The 27,592-nt window shown below is 42.2% G+C and overlaps 1 protein-coding gene across 2 annotated transcripts; it reads right to left on the reverse strand.

Annotated features, from left to right (window-relative positions):
- Positions 1-266: 266 nt before the first annotated feature.
- Positions 267-19,509, reverse strand: MRPS22 (mitochondrial ribosomal protein S22). Of its 2 annotated transcripts, XM_067737674.1 has the most exons (8): positions 19,307-19,509; positions 12,695-12,858; positions 11,464-11,628; positions 9,477-9,620; positions 9,088-9,171; positions 7,446-7,591; positions 1,350-1,458; positions 267-397 (listed from the first exon to the last, which is right to left on the reverse strand). In XM_067737674.1, the coding sequence occupies exons 1-8, from the start codon at positions 19,476-19,478 to the stop codon at positions 302-304; spliced, it is 1,080 nt and encodes a 359-aa protein (XP_067593775.1). In that variant the 5' UTR covers positions 19,479-19,509; the 3' UTR covers positions 267-301. The 2 variants fall into 2 exon arrangements, with proteins under 2 accessions (XP_067593775.1, XP_067593776.1); XM_067737675.1 differs by lacking the exon at positions 11,464-11,628.
- Between the last annotated feature and the right edge of the window lie 8,083 nt (positions 19,510-27,592).

A 27,592-nucleotide genomic window follows, 5' to 3' on the forward strand; every position in this document is an offset into this window, starting at 1 on the left:
AGAGGCATAGTACTTTTTTTTTCCTTTCTTGTTACACTGTACTCATCTGACATGATTAGAAAAATTCATAACCAGGCACTAAGATGTACTTCTCAGTTATCCCCTTGTAGCCTAGGAAAGTGAGCAGAGTAACAAGTTTTTCTTTGTATTTCTGATAGAGGCACTACTTGGAACTTAAAAAACAAAAGAAGTAATTTTATAGGGAGGGAACTCCCAATTTTGACATTTTTAAACCGCTCAGTATTAACAGAGAAAACTAGCCAGTATTTAGTAAAATGAAATTTATTTAAAAAAAGTATTTTTAGGAAGCTGCAGAATTGCTAATGAATGCATCTTGATAAGCTTGCAGTGTTAATTCTATATATGCTCCCTTCTGTGCTTCTGTTTCTGCAAAGACCTGTTTAAAAAAAAAGTTTGAAAATAATAGAGCATATACTATTGATAGTTTTTAGTTTTGAGACATCACTAACAAACATTTCTGTAGTAGCAAAGGAAAGTCCCAGTTTAAAAAGCCTTCCACATTTCCAGTATTTTTCAGATTACCAAACAATAAGCATACTACATGGACAGAGAACAGTATCACAGTTAAAGCAACACTAATTCTAAACAAACACCAGAGGTATCCAAATATGGATGCCATCTTTCAGAAAAAAATTAAGAAACCTGACATTGCTGGATCAAAATAAAAACCATTAGGTTTAGGAGAAATCTGGAGGATAAGAGTTAGCAAACTGATTTTTCACTTTAAAGAATGGTTTTTTCTACCCCACCGATGATGTCATCATCACTGGTTGTTTTTATCCTTAGTAAGCTTTGTAACTGCTTTGAAGTATGCATGAAGTAATATTGGGATAGAAGCCAGATCCACAAATACATGTCTAACCTGAGCATTAGAATCTAGAGATGAAAATTATACAATGGTCTCCCCTTCCCTTCCTGAAAAAAATCGTCTCTCAACATTTACAGAGACATCTATGTTAGCCCATAGTTTTGAGAGGTATGCAGTTCCAAAATGATAGCACAACTAAGGCTTGGTATTATACAAGCACTACCCTCCCAGCTTCTGGACACCTGAACAGGAATGTGACCAAACTGGAGGACAGGAAGCTGCACTGGGGACGTGTACTACCCAGCAGTCCTCCACCACGCCCTGCTGGTGACCTGACCACTTAGTTGCCAGTACTGCAAAAAACAAGGGGGCTACTGCCCCACTGTGTGAACTTCTTGGACTCCAGCAGCAGCTCTGTTTCTACTGTCCAGGCTAAAGAAATATTAAATATGACCCACTTAAAAATTCTTTCCAACTCAGTCACCACACAGTAGCTAATGTGAAAAAAAAGTCCCTTTACCTTAACTAAATGTAATCCCTCAGCCGCCTGCTTTTTGGCCTCTTGAGCTGACTGGCCATCTGGATGGAGGATGTGATAAAGCTGGACCAAGCTGGTGGCATCATCGACTCTAGAGGGAAAGGGTTTACTGTTAAAAAGGTTTATTGTTTTCTTCTTTTTTAATTTTTGTTTGTACTGTTTTCTTCTTTTGCTTTACAGTCCTATAAATGTGCCAAACTTTAAATTACATTTCAAACTTCCCTTGGGCCAGAAAAAAATTTTTATGGCCTTCAGTTTCATATTTTCAAAGGCACTTTCAGGAATACTGTCTAATTTAGGCTTCATTTCAACTCTGAGATAGGTAGGGCAGGAGTCAATACAGGCAGGGCCCAATTTCTGACAGTGAATATATTCTAAATGTGGCTGTATCCTTTTTGGAAGCAGAACATCATTTCTTGTAGAGACAGCATTCTAATGGTAGATGATTTCCAAGCCAGCCCACATCATCAGCAGATAACATAATGCAACTCAGGGGGGGTGTGACTGTACCTTCATCCTACATAAGCGGGAGGCTGGTGGTCATGGGGATTGCTCAGTGCCACCATTGCAGTGACATCTGCTAACAAATTTTCATTGAGACAGATGCCTCTGTATGAAGCATTTTATTAGTCCAAGGCAAGACTCCCAGGCCTCCTGTATTCCCAGGAACACATCAGTTAAAAATCAGCATCCTAGGGAAGCAAATGTGCAATTATGCATACCAAACAAAAGGAAAGTCAGGTTCTACCTCAGCAACCTATCTAGTGTCACACAACTATCTATGATGAAGCCATAACAAAAAAGCTCAATTCTTACAGTTTGTACTTATCTTTTGTGAAACCTATAAACAATTTTCAACCTTAAAACTTACCTAGCCTTCCCCAAACTAAATAATCTCTGTGCTCTCACATAGTCAATACCTTCCTACCATTTGCCACCTCAAAGCTGAGAGGGTACATAAAAATAACCCTTCTAATGGCTTCACAGGCAAATTCTATCAAACATTTAGAGAAGAGCTAACACCTATCCTTCTCAAACTCTTCCAAAATACAGCAGAGGGAGGAACACTCACAGACTCATTCTAAGAGGCCACCATCACCCTGATACCAAAACCAGACAAAGATGTCACAAAGAAAACTACAGGCCAATATCACTGATGAACATAGAGGCAAAAATCCTCAGCAAAATACTAGCAAACAGAATCCAACAGCACATTAAAAGGATCATACACCATGATCAAGTGTGGTTTATCCCAGGAATGCAAGGATTCTTCAATATAGGCAAGTCAATCAGTGTGATACACCATATTAACAAGTTGAAGAATACAAACCATATGATCATCTCAATAGACGCAGAAAAAGCTTTTGACAAAATTTAAACCCATTTATGATAAAAACCTGCAAGAAAGTAGGCATAGAGGGAACTTACCACAACATAATAAAGGCCATATATGACAAACCCACAGCCAACATCGTTCTCAGTGGTAAGAAACTGAAACCATTTCCGCTAATATCAGGAAGAAGACAAGGTTGCCCACTCTCACCACTATTATTCAACATAGGTTGGAAGTTTTAGCCACAGCAATCAGAGAAGAAAAAGAAAGAAAAGGAATCCAAATCAGAAAAGTAAAACTGTCACTGTCTGCAGATGACATGATACTATACATAGAGAATTCTAAAGATGCTACCAGAAAACTTCTAGAGCTAATCAAGGAATTTGGTAGAGTAGCAGGATACAAAATGCAGAAATCTCTTGCATTCCTATATGCTAAAGATGAAAAATCTGAAAGAGAAATTAAGGAAACACTCCCATTTACCACTGCAACAGAAAGAATAAAATAGAAACCTACCTAAGGAGACAAAAGACCTGTATGCAGAAAACTGTAAGACACTGATGAAAGAAATTAAAGATGATACAAACAGATGGAGAGATATACCATGTTCTTGGATTGGAAGAATCAACATTGTGAAAATGACTCTACTACCCAAAGCCATCTACAGATTCAATGCAATCCCTATCAAACTACCACTGGCATTTTCCACAGAACTAGAACAAAAAGTTTCACAATTTGTATGGAAACACAAAAGACCCCAAATAGCCAAAGCAATCTTGAGAAAGAAAAATGGAGCTGGAGGAGTCAGGCTCCCGGACTTTATACTACAAAGCTACAGTAATCAAGACAGTATGGCACTGGCACAAAAACAGAAATATAAATCAATGGAACAGGATAGAAAGCCCGGAGATAAACCCACGCACATGTGGTCACCTTATCTTTGATAAAGGAGGCAAGAATATACAATGGAGAAAAGACAGCCTCTTCAATAAGTGGTGCTGGGAAAACTGGACAGCTACATGTAAAAGAATGAAATTAGAACACTCCCTAACACCTATGCAAAAATAAACTCGAAATGGATTAAAGACCTAAATATAAGTCCAGACACTATAAAACTCTTAGAGGAAAACATAGGCAGAACACTGTGACATAAATAAAAGCAACATCTTTTTTGACCCACCTCCTAGAGAAATGGAAATTAAAACAAAAATAAATGAATGGGACCTAATTAAATTTAAAAGCTTTTGCACAGCAAAGGAGACGATAAACAAAATGAAAAAACAACTCTCAGAATGGGAGAAAATATTTGCTAACGAAGCAACTGACAAAGGATTAACCTCCAAAATATACAAGAAGCTCATGCAACTCAATATCAAAAAAACAAACAACCCAATCCAGAAATGGGCAGAAGACCTAAGTAGTCATTTCTCCAAAGAAGAAATAAATATGGCCAAAAAGCACATGAAAAGATGCTCAACATCGCTAATCATTAGAGAAATGCAAATTAAAGCTACAATGAGCTATCACCTCACACCGGTCAGAATGGCCATCATCAAAAAATCTAGAAACAATAAATGCAGGAGAGGGTGTGGAGAAAAGGGAACCCTCTTGCACTGTTGGTCGGAAGGTAAACTGATACAGCCACTATGGAGAACAGTATGGAGGTGCCTTAAAAAACTAAAAGTGTAACTACCATACAACCCAGCAATCCCACTACTGGGCATATACCCTGAGAAAACCATCATTCAAAAAGAGACATGTACCAAAATGTTCTTTGCAGCTCTATTTACAATACCCAGGACATGGAAGCAACCTAAGTGTCCGCTGACAGACGAATGGATAAAGATGTGGCACATATATACAATGGAATATTAGCCATAAAAAGAAACGAAATTGAGTTATTTGTAGTGAGGTGGATGGACCTAGAGTCAGTCATACAGAGTGAAGTCAGTCAAAAAGGGAAAAACAAATACTGTATGCTAACATATATATGGAATCTAAAAAAAAAAAAAAAATGGTTCTGTAGAACCTAGGGGCAGGACAGGAATAAAGACACACACGTGGAGAATGGTCTTGAGGACATGGGGAGGGGGAAGGGTAAGCTGGGACAAAGTGAGAGAGTGGCATTGACATATATACACTACCAAATGTGAAATAGCTAGTGGGAAGCAGCCGCATAGCACGGAGATCAGCTCGGTGCTTTGCGACCACCTTAGAGGGGTGGGATAAGGAGGATGGGAGGGTGATGCCAGAGGGAGGGGATATAGGGATATATGTATCCATATAGCTGATTCACTTTGTTATAGAGCAGAAACTAACACAACATTATAAAGCAATTATACTCCAATAAAGATGTTAAAGGAAAAATAAAAACCCTTCTAGAGTGGGGTAAAGAATTTCTCAAGACATGGTGACCTTTGAGAGATGCTCTGGGCTCAGTCCAAGGCCCATCCACCCTAAAGGCCATGTCTTGGTAGAACTGAGAAGCCAGAAGTGAGAAAGTAAAACTTTCCAGAGGAAAAATATTTTTTTAATGTTCAGTATAAATCTGTTGTGTTTGTTATAATCTAATAGTCCAATAAACATGACAACAAAAGATAGCAGTAATTCTCTTTAGAGCATAACCACGTGAACCCATCAAGAGCTTAAATGGGTTTCTATATCTTAGTCATGCTTAGGGCTTCTTTACGTTCATGCTACGGTACAATGCCTGTGTCTCACAGAATAATTTAGCTTCACACCCAGCCCATATTTGAAATTTAAAAAAAATAAATAAATTTACATGCAAAGATTTTAAAGGCATCTCAATTCAAAACCAACAGTGGAACTTCAGTTTGAAATAAATGTGCAGAATCTCAATTCTGGCCTGGGCTCCATTCACTGAGGACATGCACCCTCTACTGTTTAGCCTGGGATTTGCAGCAAACTGTCCTGTTCAGCATTCCCACAGGAAGTTTTACTTAAGCAGATCAGGAAATTCAGGGAACTCAAAATTCCCTCCCAGTATGCAAATGAACTGCTTCACAGGTAAAGCGTACGTGTGATGAGTATTACTATAATATCGCTTATTAGTACTCCTCAATAAAGAACCTTAATTTTCAAAGAAATACATTTTTTTTTAATTTATTCCTTTTTGGCTGTGTTGGGTCTCCATTGCTGTGCATGTGCTTTCTCCAGTTGCAGTGAATAGGGGCTACTCTTCACAGCGGTGCGCAGGCTTACTGCGGTGGCTTCTCGTTGCAGAGCTCGGGCTCTAGGCAAGTGGGCGCAGTAGTTGTGGCTCGCAGGCTCTAGAGCGCACGCTTGTGATGCACGGGCTTAGTTGCTTCTCGGCATGTGGGATCTTCCTGGACCAGGGATAGAACCCGTGTCCCCTGAATTGGCAGGTGGATTCTTAACCACTGCGCCACCAGGGAAGTCCAGAAGTACATTTCTGTGTTGCTCTAATTTCTTATAAAAAATGTTAAATTCGGGCTTCCCTGGTGGCGCAGTGGTTAAGAGTCCGCCTGCCGATGCAGAGGACGCGGGTTCGTGCCCCGGTCCGGGAAGATCCCACATGCCGCGGAGCGCCTGGGCCCGTGAGCCATGGCCGCTGAGCCTGCGCCTCCAGAGCCTGTGCTCCGCAACGGGAGAGGCCACAACAGTGAGAGGCCCGCGTAGCGCAAAAAATAAAAAAAAGTTAAATTCTTTTTATAATAAAATAATTTCAGAATATTTACATTTGAGAAGCTTTATAAGAAAATTCATTCACAGGAGATGTCACTGCTAATGCACCTAAAGGCAAGTCATTTTTGAGCATCCTCATGACCAGCAGCAGCCTCTTGCTTATGTGGGATGAAGGTATATTTCTGCCCTCTGAATTGGATTACACTACATATGCTGGAGAAGAGGGCTAGCCTGGAAATCACTTACCATTAGGAATGATGTTTCTATGAGAAATGACACTGTTTCCACATGGGCTGTAATTCTTAGACAATATGGAACCTTCTAGTTCCAAATGCCTTACCTTTGTGTGAACGATTCAGATTACACGGAGGATAGTCTGAGTCAAAACTCCTTACATTCAAGATGGCAATAATCACTAAGCTCTCTGGTGACTTTCTTACTACAGCCGTGTTGGTTTCTTTTCCTTGTTATTTTGGCCTTTCTCTAACTCAACCAGTGGAAAGATACTCAAAAATAATCTCCTCAGTTCATCACAAGTTGTAAAGTATTACTTCAGTTAGAAGGCTGGGTGCACACCAGTTGAATGCTAAAATACAACAGACACTCTTTGTTTCACACAACTTTGAAAAAAACCTGTAACCTTTTTAATGCCTTAAAAATCTTGCAAAAACAAGGAGGATCAAAAGCAAGAGTATTTTCATAAATTAAATGACTTTTACTGAAAAGCACCCATCAGAGCTTATGTCTACTTCTTTACATTTCCTATTTAATCCCCTTTAAGTATATGGAAAGTTCACTGGTATCCAGGAGCACCAGTAAGGCCAGGGATAAGTCAATATCCAGGGTATACAGTACAGATCCAAAGCCATTTACTCTTTCAAAGAATCCAGCCCCGTTTACACAACACAGAAGCAAAGACTGAGAAAACTGGATTATACTGGAAAAACAAACCCATAAACAAACTGAGGTAAGTGAAATCTATCACTGGACAGTACATTGTTATCACTGGAAAAATAACATAGATTAAATACAAGTTTAATGATAATAAGAATTTCTTTACTTACTAAGATCATACTTACAAATCTCTCTGAATCTGGTCAATCAGTAAACCATCAATCTTTTTCTTATTTACAAAATACCAAGCCATTCCACCAAAGTGTCTTGTTGAACGTAAAACGTCATACTTTCCATATTTATCTATATCTTCGTAGGTCTGATGATGAATCTGTCCACACAAAATGCAACTTTTCAGAGATATGAAAATAAATAGAAGTGAGCAGCATTACTGGGTATACATCTACTAGCATGTGAGCTGCCCAAGAAGGTATCAGTAAACGAGGTCTACTTATACCGGCCTCCACTATCACTAACCAGCAGATATGATTTAGACCAGCCTCTACTGTCAAAGTATATAGGGCCTGAAACAAGTCTGCCAAACATTTATAGCCAGATCAATTACTCTACAGCAGCCACGCACTTTTTTTTTTTTTTTTTTTGTGGTACGCGGGTCTCTCACTGTTGCGGCCTCTTCCCTTGCAGAGCACAGGCTCCAGATGTGCAGGCTCAGCAGCCATGGCCCACGGGCCCAGCCGCTCCGCGGCATGCGGGATCCTCCCAGACCAGGGCACGAACCCGTGTCCCCCACATTTGCAGGCGGACTCTCAACAACTGCGCCACCAGGGAAGCCCAGCCACGCACTATTTATTAAGCTCCTATTACATATATATATATATATATATATATATGGACCACTGGAAATAATGGGCCACCACTTCCTTTTTTCCCTATCCAATCAGCTACCCCACACTAACTTACTAACGAATGTTCCTTCAGTTCTTCTAGAGTGATCTTCCTAAATGAGGACTTTGATGAGGGCATTCTTGTGTTCAAAAGGCTGCTGACTGAAGTCCAGATTCATCAGCCTAGCATCTGAGGTCACCTGTGATATGGCCCCATCTACCTTTCTAGCTTAATCTTGAACCACTCCCCTACATATACACTGCATGTACAAGCAAACCAGATGATTGGCCATTTCTCAAGTATACTTTGTTTCCTGCCTGTTGTTCATACTTTCCCCTCTACCTGAAACACCTCTCCTCACCCAACTCCACCAGCCATAATGTTCCCTGCCCTTCTAGAACCCTCTTCAAGAACCCTATGACGCCTGAGAGCACGTTGTAACCTTCTCTTAGCACCTAACATCTTAGACCTACAGTGCTAATTATCTGTATACTTAACTAGCACTCTTCCCCACAATCATTTGTGGACTCTGACAGGGCTCCCTATCCTAGTTCATGCCATAACCTACACCTCCACAACAATACCTTATACATGGAAGGTACTATATGATTATTTATTAAACTGAACTGTAAGATACATACACTGCATTCTGGCAAATTTCCGTGAACAACTGTTTTCTTGTGTGATTAACTGAAAAAAGAATAGTCTTTGCCGTCAAGTTTGGGTCTTACCTCTACCACTGACTAGCTGTGCAACTTTCAACAAGTTACTTAACTCTCTTAAATTCTCTCATCCTTCAGTCAAGGGTTGTGAGGATGAAAATATCTATCTGGTGTACATCAGGCACTTGATAGGTGTTCAGGCATTTCCCTTCTTTTCCCCTGTATCAAAGGTTATAACCTAACTCATTGTGCTGGACTAAAAAATCATACTCGTAATCACACTTAAGCCCATACTTTAGAAACTGTAGAATATACTCACTTTGATATATTCAGCAGAATCTGGCTCAAACTGGGCAACGCAGAGATTGAGGACATCAGCATGCCGGTCCTGGCTGTACATGGTCTAAACCAACACACAGAATTAGATGAGAAGAACATGAGAGTGCAACACCTGTCCTGACGCCATGCCGGACCTGCCCATCCACACACAGGCCACATCTGTGCCCAGCAAGAGGGATGCAGAAACAACACAGGCTTCGTAACTGTCACACCTGGATTCAAATCCTACCTAAGCCAATTACAAGATAAATAACCCTCCTTATCATTAGAAATGTCTGTTTATCAAAGCAAAAGGCCTAGCAGCACCAGAGCCAACTGTTCAACAAAGAAACCATCAGCGCTACCTCTATGAAACCAAAATCACCTTACCTGAAGATTTTCTTCCTTAAAAATTACTGGTGTTAAAACTCTACGACCTTCTTTTGGGAAATAAACTTGAATCATCCGGTCCCTTTCTTCCCAAGTGGCTTTGCGTAGTGTGCCACTTGGTTCTCTGACGACAATAAAACGCTCCTGAAATAGAAAACGTAGTCAAGGATGAGGCCGTGAGGACTTAATTTTTAGTTCCAGTGTCCCACTAAGCACCATTATAAGAATAACCTGCAATCAACAATATAAAATGCAACCGGGAAACATAAGATGCAATCATCTGTGTGATTTCAACGATAACTGTAAGCCTCAAAGACCTGGCGAGATTTGATACTCCCTTCACTAATCACTGCCGTGCCTCTGACAAGCAGAAACCTAAATCAAAGTATGTACTAAATGTGATCTATAGCCTTCAAGTGGGTTCGATACATAAAACGGTTCAACTAAAAAAAGGTGACCTGAGATTCATCTAAATCCATTTCAAAAGAAAGAAGTGCTATAAAACCTTTCTGAATTATTTCATTTCCCCATCCTAAAGTCTCACACAGACAGACTTTACTACTTTATGATTTATGTTTAAAGTCCCAGGGACTGAAGGAACAAACCCAAAGGTGTGGAGTCTTAATCCCACACCTCTGCGATGCCTCATACTGGAGACAAAAGTGTCAGACTGGCTGGTCCGCCTGCCAAATCCCAGGCCACAGGACTGCTTCCTCCACTGAATTCCACCCACTGTGTGTACCACCCAACTGGCAATTTATCACGTGCAGGATTCTTAACACCTCTCAGATATTGTTAATATTGTTACAGAACTGGAAGAGGTCAGGAACTGTGGATTACAATTCTTTGCAACACCCAGAGTGACTTACACAGAGCCTTGCACATAGCAGATAAATGAGACCCATCTGATTAATGTTTAAATTAACCAGATGGTACTGACACTCAACTCTTCAGAAATGTTAAGAGTCTCTGAATGTGTTCTGAGGATAATATAATTAAAACTTTCATCAAGCACTGCAAATAGAAAAAAAATAGCAGATGGCAAAGTACCACAGTTGTTCCTCAAAAGGATTTTGGTAATTTGAATTCCAAGTTCCTTTCTCCCTCTCAGGTTATAGAATGCTCCCACAACCAGCCTGCACAGCACTGCAAACATATATAAAAGCAAAAACTCTATAATTAAAAATGAAAATTCTGATCCCTGTTCATTATGTCAGATATACAGGTGATTGATGTACAGACATGGACATTGCTCAAATCATGTCTTCCAACCAAAATCACATATGATAGAAAGATTAGTACAGGGTGGCCCTTTTCCCAGCCCTATCACTATGCAATATTCTACTGCATTTTGTGGGCTGAACTGTAAATTACTCTTTTGCTCTTTACTTGAAAAGGCTCAAACAACAACTAATATATTTTGTAAGTGCCAGAGTGTTCTTTTGGAACTGGCAATCAGAGGAAGAGGAGCTAGACAATAAAAACTACAACAGATGAAGTGGTGCCTGAAAATTATCTGGGGAAACCTGCCATTTTTACTGCAAATTCTGAACAGTGAAAATCCTTCAGGAAGTCTGAGTTTTTTTGGCATCAGCAAGAATTTCCATCTTAAAAAGCTTCAGCTACGGAAATCAGTCTAACTTGAGCAGAATCTCCCTTCTCCTATATTGCCTTGAAGATACTTTCCTATTTGTGGTTTGAGGGTAGGTTTCTGTCTTGTTCTGTCTCAGCACACCTGTCTCTTTTTCTGCAGTCAATCTGGAAATACTGTGTCCATAATCTGTAAGGAAATGGTGACATGATGATGTGGTACTGGTTTGCATTTTTCTTCTTTATGCTGTATCTGCCAGGTCTCACTCAGTCGCAGAAATTCTGGTTTGGAAGATTCAGAGACAGCTGGGTCACACGATGTTGACCCTCGTCCCTCAGGCCCATCTCTACACAGTATTTCAAATAAAAATCATTTTGCAATTAGACATACACTTACCCGGTGTGGTATGCTATATGATATATCAGTAAACACATATTTGGCTGTTTCTGTTCCTTCCAAAATCTTATCTTCAGCTAACACGTCATTTATTGGCACTCGCTCTTCCAGAACTGGTGGCATTTTTAATCGGACTTTAGCCGCCTCGACTGCCTGTCTTGTAGCCTAATGAAATAAAATATTTCTTGGGAAAGCCGCAAGGTTACAGACCAAAAGGATCACCTGACAAAAGCAGACACTAATGAAAAATGCTAAAGACTTCAAAGAGAAGAGGCTGTAGCCATGAATAAGTGGGCTCCTGGGCCCTGGTCTTTGCCTCTGTGGTGTGGCTGAGAGCACTAGCTACAGGCTTAACCACTCTCAAAACAGCAAAGGGATGCTCTAAGACAGAGCCAGGCCACAAAAGCTGCCTGAAATAGGACAAAGGATTTCACTTATTGGGTGCTTACTATGTGTTTAAATATTTTGTATTAAATTTGGCTCATTTAATGCCCACAACTACCTTATGAGCTAAGTGCTACTGTTATGTCATTTTATGAGACAGAAAATAGAGGCACACAAATGTTAAGTAAATTGCTAAGAAGCTGCAGCACTAGGATTTGAACCCAGGCAACTTAACTCCAGAGCCCCTGCCCTTAACCACTGAGCACACTGCTCCATGCCATACTGTTAACGGTGGTTACCTCTGAGAGGTGAAAGGGGCCCTTCGTGTGATATGCTATTGGGTATTTGAATTTTTTGCTATGACTCTTAATTATTTTTGAATTAGAAAGAAGAGCTATTGCTCTTCACATATTCATACATCAAAGCATTTTCCACAAAGCACTCAATACTCACGACTCCAGGAGGACCCTTGCCTGGAGTTGGACGCTGTCCAGAAGGATCTCATAATCTCACCAAAGCCTCAGCCTCAAAGTACTCACAACAAATGTTCCTCTAGGAAGGAAGCTGGAACAGGCAGCACAAAGGGAGGCTGATCAAGCTGGTTCTGGAGCAGAGGCGGCTCTGCCGGACAGCCAGGCCTGGACCACACGCCCAGTCTGCCTAATTTTGGCCATACCCCCTGCTCCTCTCTGCCTGCCTGCTCACATTTCTTTTCTCACTTCTGTGCCTGCAACTCCCCCTCACTAGCACCTGTGGAAGAGCAGCTACCAGTGTCTGAAGGGATCCTGGAAATCTTGTTTAATCCTTTAAAGGAAGGTATTATACCAATATTCTTACATTCACATACCTCTTCCAACTGTGCCTGGGTCATTAGCTTATACGTTGGTGGCTTCACTTCTTGTATAGCTGGCTTAAAAATCTTCTTCAGATCTAAGCCTGTCATCTTGATGAGTATGCTTTGGACTTCCTCATCCATAAAGGTAGGTTTCTTGATCTTTGAGCTACCAGATTCTGTTAAAATGAATTTTTAGTAAATAAGATGTCAAAAATGACAAACCAATAAGACCTCTAAATGGAAAAGTCAACAATAAAAATTATTAACACAAGGTCTACCTCAGTATGCATAATACTAATACCTCCAAGATTCCTTCATTCGTTCATTTAAAATTACTGAGCATTCACTATGATAAAGATACAGTTTCTGTCAAAAAGGCACTGAAAGTCTAGTGAAGAAAGCAACATGAAAAAAGTAGCTAATGCAACATTAACAACAATCATGGTTACTACCATCTACAGAGTTGTCTCCTATATGCCACTCATTACATACATTTTCAGGAATGCTTACAACAACCCACAAAATACTGATATCCCAGTTTTGTAGATGAGGATATCGGATATTGGAGTCTTCCTAAAGACAACTAGCTATTAAATGATAGAGCCAGGATTTAAACTGCAGTTTATCTGATGCCAGAGCCTAGATCAATTCCACTCTTCCATTACATTCCTTAGAGCAAGTGCTACATACAAGGAAGGTACAGGGGGTTGTGTGATTACAGAGGCAGAAACTAAACATAGCCTGGGAGCAGAGAAGGGCATGGTAGGGTCAAAGAAGGCTTCCCAGGCGCCTGAATAGAGCAGAGAAAAAGGGAAGGAAATTCTAGGCTGAGGGGATCCAGCTAGGAAAAAGAGGCCCGGGTCACTGGACATGACACTGAAGAGGTCATGTGGCATCATGGAAGAAAGCTGGACGGAAGAGGAGGAGACTCAGATCTCAGCTCTGCCTTATGCAGCTTGCCTATCCCTTTGCCCAACCTCCATTTCCATTAAAAAAAAAAGCCATTCCTTCCCAACCACCTCTTCCTCTGCTAGTCCTATAAATGCTGGCGTCCTGGTGTCCCTCAGGATTCTGAACTACACTCTTCTTTCCTCCCTTCTCACAGTCTTGATGGATGATCTCCTAACCTCCTATAATTACTTCTATATGCTGGAGACTCTACAATCTGAATCTCCAGCCAAGATCATCTTCCATCCAACTACCCAATGGATATCTCACATGCAGTTCAATGCTGCCAAAGCAGAACCCATAATTTCTCTCCTGTCACAAACCTGCTTTTCCTATTATCCTTAGCACCATCCAACAGGTCACGTGGGCCAGAAGCCTACAGTCATTCTTGATTTCTCCTTTACCCTCCACATCTAGCCAACAGCAGGAGTAATGTTAGCAGCTGACACTTGTTAGATATTTACTATGTGCCGGTACTAACTACTTTACATACTTGGCACGTTTAATCCTCCTAACAACCCCACAAATACTACGATTATCCCCATTTTACAAAAAAGGATACTGACACAAAACATACTGCCTGTTACACCTCATAAATCGGTCTTTAAGCCTCCATTTCCCACTGCCACTACTCTAGTCAAGGCCATCCTATCTCTTGCCTTAGCCTCCTAACCTATCCCCCTGCCTCCATTCTGACCGTTCTCCACAGAACAATCACAGTCATCTCTTAAAAATGTAATTCAAACAACAGAAAAGATTAACAAAGAGTTCGTTCATTGAAAAGCTAAGCAAAATTGACAAACCTTTAGCTAGACCAAGGAAAAAAGAGGATCCAAACCAACAAAATTGTAACTGAAAAACACATTACAACTGATACTACAGAATTTCAAAGGATCATAAGAGGCACGAACAACTATATGCCAACAAACTGGACAACCTAGAAGAAATGGAAAAATTCTTAGAAATATACAATCTACCGAGACAAAATCGGGAAGAAATAGAAAATCAAAACAGACCAATTACTAGTAAGAAGACTGAATCAGTAATAAAAAATTCTCCCAATGAAGAAAGGCCCAGGACCAGATGGCTTCACAGATGAATTTTACCAAACATTTAAAGAATTAATGCCCATCCTTCTCAAACTCTTCCAAAAAATCGAAGAGGAGGGAACACTCCCAAACTCATTTTATGAGGCCAGCATTAACCTGATACCAAAGCCAATAAAGGATACTAACAGAAAACTACAGGCCAGGACTTCCCTGGTGGTGCAGTGGTTAAGAATCCGCCTGCCAATGCAGGGGATATGGGTTTGAGCCCTGGTCCAGGAAGATCCCACAAGTCGCGAAGCAACTAAGCCCGTGCACCAGGACTACTGAGCCTGTGCTCTAGGGGCTGCGCGTTGCGACTACCGAGCCCACATGCTGCAACTACTGAAGCCCGTGAGCCTAGAGCTCAGGCTCCGCAACAAGAGAAGCCACCACAATGAGAAGCCCGCGCACCACAACGAAAAGCAGCCCCCGCTCGCTGCAACTAGAGAAAGCCCGCGCACAGCAACAAAGACCCAACAATAAATAAATAAATAAATAAAAACTACAGGTCAAACATTCTCAATAAAATACTAGCAAATTGATTCAGCATAACATTAAAAAGATCATTCACCATGATCAAATGGGATTTATTTCTTGGGCTGCGAAGACGATTCAACATACTCAGGTCAATCAATCAATATTCATAGAATGAAAGGAAAAAAACATGATTACTTTGACAGATGCAGAAAAAGCATTTGACAAAATTCACGATTAAAAACTTCTAACAAATTAAGTACAAAAGGATCACACCTCAACATAATAAAGGCCATATATGACAAACCCACAGCTAACAATCTACTCAATGGTGAAAGGTTGAAAGCCTCTCCTCCAAGGTCAGGAACAAGACAGGGCTGTCCAATCTCATCACTCCTATTCAACACAGTACTGGAAGTTCTAGCCAGAGTACTCAGGCAAGAAAAAGAAATAAAATGCAACAGAATTGAAAAGGAAACTGTCTCTATTTGCAGATGACATGATTTTATCTATAAAAATATCCTAAAGACTCCATCAATAAACCATTAGATCTAATCAACAAATTCAGTAAAGTTGCAGGACACAAAATTAATATACCAAAATCAATACCATTTCTGTACACTAACAACAAATTATCTGAAAAAGAAAGCATCAAAAACTATACAATATTTATGGCTTCCCTGGTGGCGCAGTGGTTGAGAGTCCGCCTGCCGATGCAGGGGACGCGGGTTCGTGCCCTGGTCCAGGAAGATCCCACATGCCGTGGAGTGGCTGGGCCCGTGAGCCATGGCCGCTGAGCCTGCGTGTCCGGAGCCTGTGCTCCGCCACGGGAGAGGCCACAACAGTGAGAGGCCCGCGTACCGCAAAAAAAAAAAAAAAAAAACAATATTTAGTAATAAATTTAACCAAGGAGGTGAAAGATTGCTATACTGAAAACCACAAAACACTGCTGAAAAGAAATCAAAGACGACACAAATAAATGGAAAGGTATCCTGTGTTCATGGATTAGAAGAATTAATATTGTTAAAATGTCCATACTACCCAGCATGATCTATAGATTCAATGCAACCCCTATCGAGGGTCCAATGGCATTTTTTTACAGAGGCAGAAGAAACAAACCTAAAATTTGTATGGAACCACAAAAGACCCTGAATAGCCAAAGTAATCCTAAGAAAGAACAACAAAGCAGGAGGCATCACACTTCCTGATTTCAAGCTATATAATCAAAACAGTATGGTACTGGCATAAAAACAGACACAGAGACCAAGGGAACAGAATTGAGAGTGCATAAATAAACTCATGCATATAGAGCCAACTAATATTTGACAAAGAAACCAAGAATACTCAAAGGAGAAAAGACAGTCTCTTCAATAAACGGTGCTGGGGAAACTGGATATTCACATGTAAAAGAATGAAACTAGACCCCTAGCTTACACCATTCACAAAAATTAACTCGAAGTGAATTAAAGACTTAAATGTAAGACCAGAAACCATAAAACTCCCAGAAGAAAACACAGGAAAACAGCTCCTTGACATTCGTCTTGGCAATGATTTTTTGTATATGACACCTAAAGCACAAGCAACAAGATTAAAAATAAACAAGCGGGACTACATCAAACTGAAAAGCTGCTGCACAGCAAAAGAAACAACCAACAAATGGAAAGACAACCTACAAAACGCAAAAAAAATTGCAAACCATATATCTGATGAGGAATTAATATCCAAAATATATAAAGAATTCATACAACTCAATAACAAAAAAACAAATAGTCCAGCTAAAAAATGGGCAAAGGGGCTGAACAGACATTTCTCCAAAGAAGATGTATGAAAGGTACATGTAAAGTACTCAACATCACTAGTCATTAAAGAAATGCAAATTAAAACCACAATGAGATATCATCTCATACCTGTTAGAATGGCTATCATCAAAAAGACAAGAGATAACAAATGCTGGTGTGGATGTGCAGAAAAAAGGAACCCCTCTGCACTGTTGGTGAGAATGTAAACTGGTACAGCCACTATGGAAACAGTATGGAGGTTCCTAAAAAAAAAAAAAACTACCATATGACCCAGCAATTCCACTTCTGGGAATATATCTGAAGGAAATGAAAACACTATGTTGAAGAGATACCTGCAACCCCATGTTAATAGCAGTATTATTTACAATAGCCAAGACACAGAAACAACCTAAGTACCGACTGATAAATGATACATATTTACATACATACGTATATGTTTATGTGCACACAAGAGTGAGATGTTACATACCTCACATCTTTATATACACATAAACACATATACATACACACGTGTATGTAAAATATATATATGTAAAATATAGTGAATAACGTACAATTTTGTTACAGATACTTCTGAATTTTTCCAGAAAGATAGTTTAAAAACATGTAAAAGGTGGTTCTGTTAGAGTAGGCACTCCTGATAGCATCCTGTCTTTACAGTTACTAAGAAAGAATATTATTAGTGAGAAGAAAAGCATCCCAAAGATCACGCCCTAGTAGAAAATCATGGCTGTCAGAGAAGTTTAAAATTTAATATGTAAAATAATACACACACACAGAATATTTTTCAGCCACAAAAAATGAGGAAATCCTGCCATTTGTGACAACATGGATGAACCCTGAGGGCATTACACTAAGATAAGTCAGGCAGAGAAAGACAAATACCGTATGACCTTTGTGAAGTGCAAGGTGCTGGGGGGGCGGGGCGGTCAAAAGGTATAAACTTTCAGTTATAAGATAAATAAATTCTAGGAATGCTGTATGGTATACATGAAAGTTGTTGAGAGTAAATCCTAAAAATTCTCATCATGAGAAAAAAAACCTTTTTCTTCCTGTTTTTGGATCTCTATGAGAAGATGGATGAGAAGATGGACGTTAACTTACTGGGGTAACGATTTCACGATATATGTAAATCAAATTATGTTGTACACCTTGAAGTTATACATTGCTGTATATCAAATATATCTCAATAAAACTGGAAAAGAACTTTTATCTTAACAGTGTAATCAAGGTCACTCCCATACTTAAAACTCACCAATGGCTTTCAACACCATTTAGAAAAAAAGTTAAGGTGATCTGCTTACTGCACCGTGTCCCCACTAGACTCTGTGTTCTCCCAAGGCCACAATCCTGTTTTGTACTGGTCTCTGGCACCCAGGGTCTCTTACAGTGCCTGGCACACAGTCGTGCTCAGCACTACTCTCCCCTCAGACAGTCCCTCCCACTCCGCCAGCTTCGGTTAACATTTTTACTCCAGTACTTCTCAATGTCTATGTAACTGCATACCCAACACCTCCACTTGAATCTCAAACGCACCTCAAATTTAATGCGTCCAAAACAGACGTTTAACTTTGCTTCCCTTCCCATCTCCTTACCTCATCTACCCCTGCCTTTTCTCCCCGATTTCTCCTCCTCTCATTCCCATCTAAAAAACTGCCCTATAATTAATTTTCTCTGTCTTGGTGTAAGTGGGACTACTCTCCACTCAACTGCTCAAGCCAGAAACTTGAGAAGTAACATTGATTTCTCCTTTGATATCCAGATTCAAAGTCATAACCAGCCTCATCAATCCCACCTCCAAAGTGGGTTCCCAAACTACCTGTGTTCGGTCTCATTTCTGGACTTTTGTTTATGCTGTTTCCTCCGCGTGGAATGCTTCTTGTTTTCTCCCTGGCACGATTAACCAGGTCTCAGCTTTGGCCATATTTTCCAGGAATCCTTCCTTGCCTTTTCAACCTAGTCTGAGTGCCACTCTTCTCTGCGACCCCTATCACAGTCCGGGTCACAATGTACTGCCATTCCCCACTGGGCCGCCAGTTAGCTCAGGGCAAAACCCATGTCAGTCCTAGTCCACCGTATCCCCTAAACGTAGCTCTGTGCTTTACAAAGAGCGGAGTCCAGGCACTGACGCTTAAGTGAAGGAATTAATGAACAAACCCGGTAGACTACAGACCCCGCGGGTACAGGAGAGAGACGACTGGGTCTAAGGTCGCGCTGCAGGAAGAGCCGGGGCCCCCGTGTGGGTCTCGCCAGCCTGAAGCAGGCTCTAGATCTCCCAGGAGAACGCCCAAGCGGACGCCTCGCAGGTCACTTACCTGCCTCGGAGCCGAGCCCACGGCATGGCGTTCCCGCCCCGCAGACCCCGGGCAGAGGCTGGAACAGGGAACCGGGCCGGGGCCGAGTGCGGGCCCGGAAACAGACCCGCCAGGTGACCCGAGAACCTGCCTGCGGGGTGAAGAGCGACACAAACGCTCCGAGGATCGCCATACTTATCCGGGCCACTTACGCCGGAAGCGTCTGAGAGCGATCCCGGGTCTCGCGCGGTTCTTAGGGCATTCTGGGAAATGCAGTGTGGAAGAGGGAGGAGGGAGGAGGCTGCAGGAAGCTACGCAATGTCTATTTATAAAACAATAAATTTCTGCTTATGAAGCAATAGATTGTTTCTTGTAAACCGCTTGTTCACAAGTAGAAGGTGTTTATGTGCTCTTTTTCCTAGACCTTTCCTTCGTTTCCATGGCTCTCAATAACAAATTTCCTGCCCAAACCTTTTCTCCCAGCCCCAGGTTTAAATCCAACTGCCCATTCGACTTCTCCGTTCAAACTTCTCACGGGGCCCCACCCCACCAACCCCGCCAAATAACACCTGATTCCAAGCTCTGATTGCCACCACCATTCCCCATCAACTCACGCACCGTTTGCTGTCTTGGAACCTTAAGTCTCTTCTGTAGTAGCTCTTTTCTCAATTTGTGCTCAATTATTTTGCTCATTTATCTGCTTGCTTATTTTTCTCATGCCATGAAGACAATGACTTTATACACTGTATTATAATATCACCTAGCCTAGTACATATGTACACAGCAAACATTTGTTGAATAAATGACTAACTGAACAATGAAAGGATCCCGTTAAGTTCTTCCCAGCTGTCCAGGATGTGCAGGTTTTGCCCTCCATCAGACTATAGGCTGGTGCCTGTACTAACTTGTCCCAACACCTGGCTAAAGAAGGGTGTTAAGTAAACGATTGTTTGAATTAGCTAGACAGATAGACTCATCTTCTAACCTCACCTCACCCACTGCCCAGTAAGAGCTCTGTTTATGAACTCATTCCCTATTCAGGCAGGGAAGGAGAGAGCCCTAGGCTTGGTGATGCATTCAGGCATGACTGCTGCCCAGTGTGTCCCAACACTTCCTCTCACACCTATCGGATAAAAGGTGTCATGGAGTAGTAGTGGGATGCATGCAAGTGTCTCCCAGCTATGTCCTTTCTCTGAGAATATACCAACTACTTTCCCAGAGGATAGGCCTCTGTGGTTGTTCATTTAACATCCCCCTGGATAAAACTAACTGATTGGACAATGAGTGGACACCTAACGCAGAAGAAGTGAATCCATTGGCTGCTGTATTAGTTCCCTGTAGCTTCTGTTGCAAATCATAACAAATTTGGTTACTTTAAACAACAGAAATGTATTCTCCCCCAGTTCTGGTTGCCAGTAATCTAAAATCAGTAGTACTGGACTCAGGTCAAAGTATTAGCAGAGCTGTGCTCCCTTCAGAGGCTGTAGGGGAGAATCTGTCTCTTCCAGATTCTTGTGACTGCAAGCATTCCTTGGTTTACAGCTGCATCACTCCAATCTCTGCTTCATATCACCTTCTCTTCTGTCTGTGCCCAATCTCTCTTTGCCTCACTCTGTAAGGTTATACATACGATTGCATTTAGGGCCCACCCAGATAAACCAGGGTAATTTCTCCATCTTCAAATCCTTAACACTTCTACAAAGACCCTGTTTCCATATAACATTCACAGGTTCCAGGGATTAGGAAATAAATATCTTTTCAGGAGGGTGGACATTTTTCAGCTGACCCCAGCTGTCCAGGTACCAAGCAGATTTTATCTCAATATTTCAAACTAAGAAACACAGAAACTATAGTTGATGGTAGAAGCTTGAAGTGAGTAACTATTTAGAGTTAGGTTTGGAACAGCCTTTTTCAGCAATATGCTCACTAATGAGTGAGCAAAGAAAGCCAGTCTACAGAGAAAGGCAGGAAAATGGAGCAGAAGCAGAAATGGCAGAGTAGGAGGTCTGAGAAAGAGAGAGATGGAGGGAGGTGCTATCTTGGCCAGAGACTCTCCCACTTTCCTTCTGTTAACCTCCTTTTCTTGGGCTACACTAAATTTTACTAATGGGATGACCAAGTTTCCTGGTCCCAGCTTTAATCCTCGGCCGATGCCCACATCTTTCAGAGCCTCAGTCTCTCACTTGAAAAATGGGTATGATGATAGTACTTATCTTGCAGACTCTGAGGATAAAGTACTTTCAGGATCTAATGCCTGGTGTTTCCAAAGAGGGTACAAGAAGGTCATGTGGTAGCCAAGTCGGTGGCTTTCTGAAGATCTTCAGAGGGAGAGCTTTACAGAGGTATATGCTTATCAGTTAAGATTCTCTGGTTACAAGCGACTAAAATCTTTCCTATAAAACAGAGATGGAAGTGATGGGAAGGATGCTTAATATCTCACAGAGTTAAAGGGGAAGCTGAACAGCCAAGCCTCAAGAAGGACTTGAAGGATGCAAGCTCCAGGCAAGAACTGAAGAGAAATCTCTCCAGGAGGCTGCTGTCAGAATGACGTGGTTCCACCTACAGTTGGCCCTTTGAATCCACACATGACACATCCACGACGTTTTTTTTTTTTTGGCTGCATTGGGTCTTCGTTGCTGCATGCGGGCTTTTCTCTAGTTGTGATGAGCGGGGGCTACTCTTCGCTGCAGTGTGTGGGCTTCTCATTGGGTGGCTTCTCTTGTTGTGGAGCACGGGCTCTAGGTGCGCAGGCTTCAGTAGTTGTGGCTCGCGGGCTTTAGAGCGCAGGCTCAGTAGTTGTGGCGCAAGGGCTTAGTAGCTCCGCACCACATGGGATCCTCCCGGGCCAGGGCTCGAATCCGTGTCCCCTGCATTGGCAGGCAGATTCTCAACCACTGTGCCACCGGGGAAGTCCCCACAACCACGACTTCTGCATCCATGGGTTCAAACTGTGGATTGAAAATATTCACAGAAACAAAATTCCAGAAAGTTCCAAAAAGCAAAACTTGAATTTGCCATGTGCCAGCAAATATTTACGAAGCATTTACATTGTATTTACAACTATTAATACGGCATTTACATTATATTGGGTATTATAAGCAATCTAGAGATGATTTAAAGTGTAAGTGAGAATGTGTGTAGGCAATAAGCAAATACTATGCCATTTTATGTAAGGGATTTGAGCATCCTTGTATTTTGGTATTTAAGTAAGTCCCAGAACCAATCCTCCACGGATGCTGAGGGATGACTTTACATGCTTGCCATCAAGTTCAAGTTCTGGTGAAAGAAGCTGATTGGCCTCGGTGGGGTTCTATTCACCCCTGGGAAATGGAGAGAGCTGGTCCTCCGACTGACAGTTTCAAGACAACTTGGCTGCATCTACTGGTAGGATTCATCAGGTCAAATCTGAGAGAGGGATGCCTAGCTCTGTGCAGCAAGAATGAGTCCTATTATTTGTAAAACAAAAGTGATGTTTCAATTACTCAACTGCCAGTGATTTTACAAAGTCTGAACTTTTCATTATTTCCCTAAAGGGACTAGGATTTTAATTCTTCAAGATGAGGGTATGAGGATAGATGTCAGGGAGAGGGACGGAGACAGAAAGAACAGGGACTGAGGGAGAAGGGTGACAGTCTGGACAATCTAAGAACCCTTGCAATTTTCAGCAACACCCTTGCAACTTCCGTAGAGTCTTCAAAACCTTATCTTTGAAGCCTTTCCCAAGGGCCACACCTGCTGCATTTTTGTCCTCACCCAGAGTGTTTCCGCCCTGTTCCTGTTCACGGTCCAAACCCCCAACAGGTTCCTACAGACACAAATTCCTTGGTCAAAGCCCCGTTGTGCGCCGACAAGGGACCAGTAGCAAGAGAAAGAGTAAAGCGAGAAGGGATACGTGATGAGGGGAGGTCCCCAAGGAAGTATCAGGAAATAAGATTCTAAGTGGGGATGCTGTCCATTGATGGGAAGGGGCCTCTGAACCAGCAGGCAGAGAGTTAAAGATGGGTAGAGTGTGGATAGGTTCTGAGTAGAGAATCAGAGGGCCTTCCTGCCTCTTGGCCTCTCTCTTCTCTGAGCAATGGAAAGCAAAGTCATTGGCTGAGAAAAGGTAGGGTTGTGTTGGGAGCTGCAGGAGTGAGAATTCTGAAGTAGCTGCTGGGGGCTGTGCATGTGGCTGTGATGCTAGAACTTGAATCCACGCAGCCCACCGAGTAGTGGGACCGTCTGTAGCACTGCAGGGCAGTCCTTCCTGATCACTCAGAGCAGTCTTCTCATTAGCCCTGTGTGTCCTCATGGCAGACTGGTGAAGTAGACGAGGCAGGCACTGATAGTCCCACCTTCTATATATAAGCTGAGGCTCTGGAATTAAGGGTTTTGACCAAGGCCACCCAATTTATTCAAAGCAGAGACGAGGCTAAACTCTGTGGTCCCTGGCAGCTGTTACAATGGAAAAGCTCTGTTTCACTTGTGTTTCATGGGGTAGGAAAAACACTGAGACTTGTGAAAATAATAGAGACTGCCTTCCGAGCCCAGAATGTGGCCCAAAAGAGAGCAGGCAGGGAGACTGTCCTCCACCACGAGATAGTGCGGTGAATGAGTCAGTTCTTCCAACCCTGGAATTATCAGCTTATCCCTAATTTTCCACATGACACTCTGTCTCTTTTCTTCTGACAACACCTACTGAACTACAATTCTACCCCAAACTGAACACTCGAAACAGAAAATAACTGCCCAAGGCTGGGGCTACATCTGTCTGTGATGACAGGCAGACTCTGCCCTATAGCACAGCGACATAAATGTCAAAGGCACCTGGGCCGGCTCCTTCCTGCCATCCCGGATGCCCCCACTGTGACGCAGGCCCAGAGCAATCATCCCATGGCACAGCCACTGTGGACATGATCTATAATAGCTGACACTTGGCTCCCCTACTCCCCAGAGCTGGCTGCTGTCAGGTTTGGTATGTGGAACATTTTGTCTGAGGGACATGCTGGCCTGGGTTGAAAGTAATTCCCATCAGCTCAGAATTGGGTGGTCTGTCACAAGGTTATTTTTCAGTTTGATCTGGACTCAGGAGGTCTTTGGGACTGAGAGCTGGTATTTTCAAAGGTTAATAAGCACATCAGAAATTTCTTTCATGAGAAAATGTGATGCATCTGACTGCCCTGACTTGCATGCAGTTCCCAGATCAGAGGCCTGGGCATTATTTCACTTTAGACTCAGGACTGCAGTTTCCTGAAGATTCCTGGGGCCTGGGCTGGGAGAAGCTGGCAGTGGGATGCACTGGCCACTACTAATGGGAAGCCAGAAAGGACAGCATGTATGTTCTTAGGATGCCCTAAGTGTGTGTCTGTGTGTAGGTGCACATGCAGTGCGTGTTTGGCTGTGTGCATCACACAAATGTTTATGTGCATGTTTGTTTGTCTCCAGGGGACATGTGTTTGTGCATATGTGTATGTATGGGTGGTCAATTGGTGTGAGTGTGCATGTGTATTCAAATGTGTGTGTGTGTGTACACATGTGTATGTGTGTTGAACGTGTGTGTGTTCCTGTGTATGCATAGATGGACATGCATGTATTTTGTATTTTGGTATTTAAGGAAGTCCCAGTCTTCACACATTTAAGGAAGTCCCAGTCTTCACACATCTATGCTGGCCTGGGAATGGGGAGGTTTAATGGTAAGAGCTTTGGAATCAGACAGATATGGGTTCAAATTCTAACTCTACAATTTATTAGCTATATGAGCCCTTGCTACTCACCACCTTGGCTTCCTCCTCTCCAAGATGGGATGATACCACCTTTCTCATAGGAGCAGGGTGAGGGTTAACAGCCATGAAGTAGATACTGCCCTGGCACATAGTCAGTGCCCAGCAAGTGGTAGATAATATTATTACTATGACTCTCATCACCGCCATTATCATCCTTCTTGTCTCATCTTATTTTGTTCCCTGGCTGTGTGGCATCCGTTCTGTCTCTTTAAAACCCATCCAGGGGGCTTCCCTGGTGGCGCGGTGGTTAAGAGTCTGCCTGCTGATGCAGGGGACACGGGTTCGTGCCCCAGTCTGGGAGGATCCCACATGCCGCGGAGCGGCTGGGCCCGTGAGCCATGGCCGCTGAGCCTGCACGTCTGGAGCCTGTGCTCCGCAACGGGAGAGGCCACAACGGTGAGAGGCCCGCGTACCGCAAAAAAAACAAAAAACAAAAAAACCCATCCAGGGCTGCAAACATTTCATATGGAAATGAACTAACTTGAACTAGCAGTCCAGAGAAATTGGTGACCACACCAATTCCCCTCACCCACTGTGACTTTGGCTACATCAGTGAATAATAATATCCCCACCAACTAAATGACATGAACTACCATCCCTGCTCAATGAGTTTTATTTCTATGCTGGTACCTCTTGTAGGGATGAAAGTAATCAAATGGTGGTTGGCCACTTTCTGCACACCCAGGCCTGGCATAGCTTCCATGGAACATATGAGAAGAGAATACACATATCCCTGACCTTAACAATTTCCAGTGCAGTTGTCTTGTTGTTTTTAATAAATAAACAAACAGACTCATTCAGGTATAATTGGCATACGATAAACTACCCACATACAAAGCATATGATTTGGTAAGTTTTAACCTATGTACACACCATATAACCATCACCACAATCAAGATAACGAGCATGTCCATCACCCCATCCCTTCCTCCCACTCTTCCTGGCACAACCCTTCCCCCCGGCAACCATGCTTTCTTTCCCTGCAGACTGGTGTGCATTTTCTAGAGTTCTATAATCTTCAGATTATAATCATAAGCATGAATTCTGGGGGGCTTTCTCACTAAGCATAGTTATTTTAAGCTTCATCCATGTTGTCATGTCAGTTTAATCCTTTTTATTGCTGAATAATGTTCCATTATATGGATGTACCACAATTTGTTATCCATTCACCTGTTGAGGGACTTTTGGGTTGTTTCCAGCCTTTGACTATTACAAATAAAATTCCTATGAATATTTGTGTACAAGCTTGGATGTATGTTTTCATTTCTCTTGGGAAAATATTTGGGGTGGGATGGTTGAAACATATGACAAGTGTATATTTAACTTTTTGGGCTTCCCTGGTGGCGCAGTGGTTGGGAGTCTGGCTGCCGATGCAGGGGGCACGGGTTCGTGCCCCGGTCTGGGAGGATCCCATGTGCCGCGGAGCGGCTGGGCCCATGAGCCTTGGCCACTGGGCCTGCGCGTGCAGAGCCAGTGCTCTACGGCGCGAGGGGCCACAACAGTGAGAGGCCCGCGTACCGCAAAAAACAAAACAAACAAAAAAAAAAACAATATCTTTTAAAGAGAAATTTTAAATTTATCACTGTGCTCTTTTATGGGTTGTGCTTTGCCTAATCCAAGGTCACAAAGGTTTTCTCCTATGTTTTCTTCTAGAAAGTTCATAGGTTTATGTGAAATAAATGTGAAATCACATTTAGGTCTATGGTCATTTTGAGTTAATTTTTGAAATATAGGGAATTCCCTGGAGGTCCAGTGGTTAGGACTCGGTGCTTCCACTGCAGGGGGTCCGGGTTCAATCCCTGGTAGGGGAACTAAAATCCCACAAGCCATGTGGCACGGCAAAAAAAAAAAAAAAAAAAAAAATATATATATATATATATATATATATATATAAAATGAGGTACGGATTGAAGTATATTTTTGCATATATATGCCAGTTGTTCCAGAATCATTGTTTAAAAGACTGTCCTTGGGGCTTCCCTGGTGGTGCAGTAGTTGGGGGTCCACCTGCCAATGCAGGGGACACGGGTTCGAACCCTGGTCCGGGAAGATACCACATGCCGCAGGGCAACTAAGCTCGTGCACCACAACTACTGAGCCTGTGCTCTAGAGCCTACGGGCCATAACTACTGAGCCCACGCACCACAACTACTGAAGCCCACGCGCCTAGAGCCTGTGCTCTGCAACAAGAGAAGCAACCGCAATGAGAAGCCCGCGCACCACAACGAAGAGTAGCCCCCGCTCGCCGCAACTAGAGAAAGGCCACGTGCAACAACGAAGACCCAATGCAGAGAAAAATAAACAAACAAAATTAAAAAAGGAAGAATGTCCTTTCTGCACTGAATTGCCTTTGCAACTTTGTCAAAAGTCAGTTGTCTGTATATGTGTGGGTCTATTTCTGGAAACTGTTCTATTGTGTTGATCTACTTTTATATCTTTATGTCAATACTATGCTGATTGTTACTGTGGTTTTATGATAAATCTTGTAGTGTTAGTTCTCCAATTTTGTTCTCTTTCCTTTCAAAGTTGTTTTGGCTATTTTATG

The sequence above is a fragment of the Pseudorca crassidens genome, chromosome 5, assembly GCF_039906515.1.
Source record: "Pseudorca crassidens isolate mPseCra1 chromosome 5, mPseCra1.hap1, whole genome shotgun sequence".
In the NCBI taxonomy this organism is placed as follows: Eukaryota; Metazoa; Chordata; class Mammalia; order Artiodactyla; family Delphinidae; genus Pseudorca; species Pseudorca crassidens.